The sequence below is a fragment of the Aristolochia californica genome, unplaced genomic scaffold (assembly GCF_029961685.1).
Source record: "Aristolochia californica isolate CCGP_79_NKW_82.1479 unplaced genomic scaffold, dmAriCali1.0.hap1 SCAF_12, whole genome shotgun sequence".
NCBI lineage: Eukaryota > Viridiplantae > Streptophyta > Magnoliopsida > Piperales > Aristolochiaceae > Aristolochia > Aristolochia californica.
This window is the reverse complement of record NW_027181793.1, coordinates 1,146,059-1,150,093: the sequence shown is the minus strand read 5'-3', so window position 1 is coordinate 1,150,093 and position 4,035 is coordinate 1,146,059. Positions and strand designations below refer to the sequence as shown.

General features: G+C 38.6%; 1 protein-coding gene across 1 annotated transcript; it reads right to left on the bottom strand.

Moving 5' to 3' along the window:
• Positions 1-2,724: 2,724 nt before the first annotated feature.
• On the bottom strand, positions 2,725-3,153 carry LOC137945605 (uncharacterized). Its single transcript, XM_068791550.1, has one exon. The coding sequence runs from the start codon at positions 3,151-3,153 to the stop codon at positions 2,725-2,727; it is 429 nt and encodes a 142-aa protein (XP_068647651.1).
• Between the last annotated feature and the right edge of the window lie 882 nt (positions 3,154-4,035).

Sequence of the window (4,035 nt, the reverse complement as noted above, 5' to 3'; positions counted from 1 at the left end):
TGAGTAGTTTCAAATATATTGAAGATAAAACAGTTCTTAATTTTAACAAAGGTAATTTTTAAGTAAGATCTTTTTTGATGCTATATTACCAACACAACTGATCTAATATGAAAAACCATTTGGTGCGAAACATGTAAAACAACCATCTCATCTATCTAATTATGATCGGATGACTGAGATAGTCGTTGATTGGACGACTGAGATAATTGTTGATCATGATCGGATGATTGAGATAGTCGTTGATTGGACGACCGAGATAGTCGTTGATCATGATCGGATGACTGAGATAGTGTTTCATTTGTTTCGCACCAAATGGTTTTTTGTGTTGGATCCGTCCTCATATTGTTATATAGGATCTTATGGCTATGTTATAAATCCTAACCGGTTCGGTCGATTGAACTAGGTTAAATGGACCTAGTTCCTTATTCCATTTATCGATCTGTATGACCCAAGTAAAGGATAGAAGTTGGCTAACCCTACTAGGTTGATAAATTAAAATGACAAACTGATGACCAACCAGGTCAATCTAGTTGTGGGGTATCCATTACATAGAGAACAAAGTAGAAGGGGCACGCTGGAAAAGCAGGGGGAATGTTATGGAAAGGCGAACGTTAGGGGAGGACCAACACTAGAAATGGGGAGTGTTGGATTTAGGATCCCACGACAAGGTCCTTGACCAAGGTGGCGAGAGATGAGAGAAAAAAGAAGATGAGAAGAAGAAAGAAGAAGAAGGAAGAAAGGAGAAAGGAGAAAGGAGAAAGGAGAGAGAGATGGCTAAAGAGATGAAGAGAGAGAGAGAGAGAGAGAGAGAGAGAGTTTGGGAGAAAAGTCTAAGGACGAATATGAGAGAATAGGGAAAATTTAATGATCAACCCATGCCTTGACCCTCTATTTATAGTTGATGAAAGTAGTTTACAATGGGGGAGTTAGTACTTTGTAAGTACTGGGGAAAGTGGGAGGGAAAGTGTAAGTACTTTCCCCAGTGAAAGTGAGAGGGAAAATGAAGTACTTGTTTGTGTTAGTGTATGCAATGGAAAGTCTAATATAAAGTACTTGTTTGTGTTAGTGTACACAATGTAAAATATTTGTTTGTGTTAGTGTGCACAATGGAAAGTGCGGTGTAAAGTGCCAATAGATAATTTATTAAATAAAATATTTTGATATATTTGACTTTCAGAAAATTAAATTAATATTAATTAATAAAAAAATATAATAATTAAACAAATGCTTACTTTTATATTATTAAAACTGTAATCAAATTGTAATTTTGTAATATCTAAATATGAAATAATTATATAAAAAGGATAATATAAATATTTTTTAACTTAATATATATTAGTAATATCAAAATAATATTAATTTATTAACATAATTTATAAAAAAGTAAAATATTTACACAAATACTTACTTTTATAATATCCAAAAACTTAATGCAATTATTATATTAAAAGTGTTTAAATTCTCACTCTTAAACTAACGTATATACGTAGTTATATTTGTTTAAATTCATTACCCAACGTACTACACAAACATCGTAATAATTAAAAAAAATTCAAATATAACTCAATCACCTAGTTAATATAAAAAAGCTACAACTGTACATAAAAAATACAACACAAAAATTATTTAATGGAATTAAAACATAATAGTCAATAATTTTGCCACATCTGAATTGCTAATACATCTCGAAAATACGATGCTCTTGAAAATTGTGCTACAGACTCCTAAGTACTTCTTTGAGTGTCCACATCATACTCACCACTATCACTGTCTTCATTTCATTTTCATTGTTATCTTCATAATGTTCTCCACCAGAAACATCACTTGAATCATCTTCTTCATCTTCTTCATCTTCAAATAAATCCATGTAATATTCAATGTGTATATAATTATGCAATATACAACATATATGCTTTAACAAAATGGTCCCACTATATGGATTTCTTATCAAAAATCAAAAATGAAGTAACACTGTGAATCAAAATCGAAGGGGATAACTCATGTTGAACGCAGAGGGGAAGGCCACCAAATCAAGAAGAATGATTCCGAACCAAGAAGAACGAACCTTGATTTCTATCGAATCAAGTGAGAGAGGTTACAAAGGCAAAGGAACGATTCCAAAAATGGAGCAAAAAATTAAAATGAGAAGCAGATGCACGATTAAAAAACAAGAAGAAGAATAACCATCGATTTCCAGGAAGAAGGATTTACCCTAGTTTCTTTCAAATCAAGGCGAAGAGGTTGCAGAGGGGGGATGAAGTCACTGAAGGGCATCGGTGCTGGGGATGGCAAGAGGAAGTGTTGTGGTCTCTGACCATGGATCGATTAACTCGTCTATGGGAGAGATCGTTTTGCGTTTATGAGGCAGAGCCTGGTCGCCGAGACCTCTCGGGTGTCCCTATTATGTTGGAATTGTGAGAAATCGGGTTGAGAAGGGATTATGGAAGAGAGGAGAAGGAAAAGGGTTGATGGAATAGGAGGATTTAGACTCGTCGAAGGGAGTCTAAACCTTGGGTTCCAGGGGAACGCCGACCCTGGTTCCTTAGGGAGAACACAGATCCCATAATTCTTTCTTGCTTCCCATTCCATTCGACAACCTCTTAAGCTAAGGCTGAGATAAGAGTTATTAAAATAATGCCATTAAGGCTTCCCTACTTACATGAAATGAATAATTAAAAGACATGTAACTCATAATTCCACTGCGTCAACTATGCCTGAGTCAACTCATCCGCGTCGCCTTTGGATGACTCGTCTTGCTATCGAGTCCACAACATCACTCCCCCCCTTAAAAATGAGGTTGTCCGTAATCTCGAACGTGGGGTAGGCTTGCTGGAAGACATCAATGTCTTCCCAAGTAGCGTTGCTGGTGTCTGAGTGTGCCCATTGAACTAAGACCTTCCTGCGGTGTGCATTCTGCCGAGCATTTAAAATCTCGGTTGGCATGAGAGACAACTGACATTCTTCCATGGGTGGTAGAGATGACGTGAGGGGAGGGTCACTGCCTTTGAATGGCTTGAGGAATGACACATGGAAGACGTCGTGGATCCTAGCATCTGGAGGTAGTTGGAGTTTATAGGCGGCCTCACCCACCCGCTGAGAGATGACAAATGGCCCAAAGTATTTGGGCGATAGCTTATGCCTACTGCCTGCCATGGAAGATTACCGGTAATGTTGAAGGCGCAACCAAACCAAGTCATCGATGTTGTACTGAACGTCTCTGTGTCCTTGATCATAATACTCCATTCTAGCATGGGCCTGCCACAGACGTAGGTGGGTAACCGCTAGTAATTTATCCCGTTCAATGAGAGCAGTGTCAACAGCATCCACCCTGGTGGACTCTGAAACATATGAAAGGAGCTAGGGGGGATCCCAGCCATATACAATCCAGAACGGTGTCTTCTGTAAGGCTGTGTGGAAGGAGGTATTGTAAGCACACTTTGCCTAAGGAAGATAGTTCACCCAATGCTTTGGACGATCTCCCACCAAACATCGTAAATACATTTCAATGGTGCGGTTGAGCACCTCTGTCTGGCCATCTGATTGAGGGTGATAAGCAGATGAATAATTTAAATTTGCGCCGCATAGGTGGAATAGATCATGCCAAAACTGGCTAGTGAAGACGATGTCCCTTTCACTGACAATGGACTTTGGAATGCCGTGGAGCTGAACAATGTGAGTAAAAAATATTTTTGCTACTGATGCGGCTGTGTAGGGATGTTCCAAGGGAATGAAATGTCCATACTTTGAGAATTTGTCCACGACCACCAGGAGAACTGATTTGCTGGAGCATTTCGGTAGACCTTCAATAAAATACTTGGAGATATCGGACTAAACCTGAGTGGGAAGTTGGAGTGGCTGAAGTACCCCTGCTGAGCTTAAGTGCTCGGCCTTGTTGTGCTGAGATACAGTGCACGCAGTTACATATGAAGTAACCGAGGATTTCATACTTGCCCAATAAAAATATTTTTTGAGCCGAATTAGAGTTTTCTGGATGCCTTCATGATAGCTGTTATGATACCCTGAGAGTACGACATC